The following is a 2,555-nucleotide window of genomic DNA, read 5'->3' as shown; positions in this document are numbered from 1 at the left end:
CAGGTCTCATAAGCCAATTTTCCTCTCCAGGTCCTACGTGCTGAATGGACGCTGGCAGCCACTAACAGCAGCTCTGGGATAAATTAGCTATTCATTTTCCTATGTCAGTGGTCAAACCATGGCTGCCCGCTGCAGACTGCCTGTGTGTGGCATGTTTACGAGTAAACCACTGGATTTGGCAATGCTTCAGCACGGACGAGTAGTTTAAAAACAGACATACAAAAAAAGTAGTATCACAGTAATTGCTACATACTGATACAGTATCAGACAATAAGAAACCTTTTATCAGCTCTGGTTACAGTAATTGCCTGGGTTTGGAATATGGCCTCAGTCCTCTGTTGCAGTGTTTTGGCTGAACAAACAGATGGAAATGCAGACTACTTTTTCCAAGAGACAAACCCAGCCTAAACAGTTTGTTGCATCCGGGGTAACACACTATGATTAATGTACAGTCTGATTATTCCCAGCATGCTGTTTCCTGGGGAGGTTTTTTGCCCAGATGAAGCAAAGCAGCTCCATTGCAATGTCATCTCCCCAGTCCGTATCGTGCCTCCTCCCTGACCCCGTGGCACCGTGGGGAGCCACAAGCACCTTCATCCTTTGGTTAGGCCTTTTTCTTTATTCTAAAATACAGCTGTGCCTTCCTCATCCCCTGCCGCACAGGTAGAGAAGAAAAGGGGATAGGTTTCAGCCTCTGCCAGCCCCTCTGCACCCGGGCTGGGGCTGCTTTGTGTGACATCCTCCCTGGCCCCACAGAGCAGAGCTGGTGCTCACAGTGGGCCGGAGGGGAACAAAGTCCATTCTTCAATGGCCAGACCCCATTGCCGGCAGGGCTTGGGGCTGACAACTCCGTGTGCGCTCACACAGGTTTAGTGTTTCATGGGAAGTGAGGTTACACCAGGCACGTTCGGAGTCACACCACGACCTTTCCCCGCAAAGGCAGGTTCAGCTCAGCCGCTGCCAGCTGTACCAAAAGCTTTGTGTCAGGAAGAGCAAGCACCTCGTACCCTGTTCTCAGTTAAAAGTTCACAAAGTCCGTGCAAACCACTGCTGGGTCCTGATCTTGAGACCAAACCAAATCAAGAAGGGCTTCAAGTGCACTGGACGGAAGAGCCAAATAATTCACACTCTTCCTAATTCCTATATAAATACCAGGGACAAGGAAAATTGGTCTTTGGAAGACTAAGCCTTTTGTGGCATCTCACCCCAAACCAGGGATGCATAAGAAGCCACCTTCCAGCATTTGGCATGCAGGGATTGCACTGGTCGGCACTTGTCTGTAAAGAAACAGGAAATGTCATTAAGAAGCTGGGAAAGAAGAGGTTTCTTAAGTACTGCGACCTCGTACAGCGTAACAAAATTCTTTCTATGAATTAATTAGGCAAATACTTCTGAACATGTCGTACCTGAAGGGCACTTAATGGCTCCGGCATTTATCTCGCAAGCACAGCGATCTGAAATATATACGGATTTTCAGTGTAATCCTTCGGCACTGTAAATCATGCACTGGAATGAGAGTGGATCTGGCAATGTTAATTCAGAGATATCATCCTACAGTTTCTGGCAGCGGACCCTGATGGAAATAAATGGTTTATAAACACTGTCTGACATGCATGAGCCTTTCAAAATTATTTACAAGTGATGTTCTGGGAGCTTCGTTCCAAGGAAGTATTTCTCCACCGCTCAGTTTAGATATGAAAACCTGCCGGGTGGGGAAGAAGAGGAAAGCGTCAGCGCTACACAGTCACAGCTGGGTACATCTTCTGTTCGCTGCTGGTGTGCGGGTACGGAGACTGGATCTGCCTGTAGCCACTCTGCAAACCATCGAGGAAGGGGGGCACAGGGGTCAGCGGCATCGAGTCGTGCTGCACAGCGTAGCCCACATACTGGGGATGCAGGTACTGCCCCTGGTGCGGCACGATCTGGGTAGCCTGCTGGCAGTTCAGCACCGAGAAGTTCGTCGGCATGTTAACGTAGACATTGTTCATGGTCCCCTCGGGCAAACAGCAGTTGGTCTGGGACCTGGTTGGAGGGGCTCTGGCCCCCGAGTTGGCACTGGAGCTGGAGCTGGCGGCGGTGCTCGACTGGCGCGAGGAGGAGCCCCGGGAGGTGCTGGCACTTGGGATCATGGGGATCGTCTCCATCAGGCGAGTGCCCCCGGGGGCTCGGCTCTGCTGGGGCTCCTGCTTGGGCCGCAGGCATCTGCAGCAGCAAGCGGCCACCAGCGACCCCAGGATGATGAAGGCGACAAATACAGATCCAACGATAAGGAACGGCACATAGATGGGCACTGCAACAGGGAGGAAAACATCGTCACTGGGGCCAAGGACAAACCCCAGCAGCTCCAGCAGAAGGTCCCCCTCATGCAAACTGAACCCACCTCCCCCCCACAGGTCAATGCAGGGTGAACGCTACAAGCTGTGTGTGCAGCCAAGCATTTTACACCGAAGATGAAAAGGGCTGTGAAAACCAATGGCTGGAGTTTCTAAAAGCATCTTTAAAGTTACTACCAGAGAGGAAAGCCCACAGCTCATGCCTTGAGGAAGGACAGCTGG

The 2,555-nt window shown here is 51.3% G+C and overlaps 1 protein-coding gene across 1 annotated transcript; it reads right to left on the bottom strand.

The window, feature by feature from the left end:
• Positions 1–1,398: 1,398 nt before the first annotated feature.
• On the bottom strand, positions 1,399–2,290 carry SHISA2 (shisa family member 2; the record flags this gene model as incomplete). The annotated part of the gene is made up of 1 exon (XM_010014361.1): positions 1,399–2,290. A coding segment is annotated over one exon (554 nt), but the record flags the coding sequence as incomplete, so codon positions are not given.
• Between the last annotated feature and the right edge of the window lie 265 nt (positions 2,291–2,555).

The sequence above is a fragment of the Nestor notabilis genome, unplaced genomic scaffold (genome assembly GCF_000696875.1).
Source record: "Nestor notabilis isolate BGI_N333 unplaced genomic scaffold, ASM69687v1 scaffold15545, whole genome shotgun sequence".
In the NCBI taxonomy this organism is placed as follows: Eukaryota; Metazoa; Chordata; class Aves; order Psittaciformes; family Psittacidae; genus Nestor; species Nestor notabilis.
The sequence above is the reverse complement of the archived record's forward strand: the minus strand, read 5'-3'. Positions and strand labels throughout refer to the sequence as shown.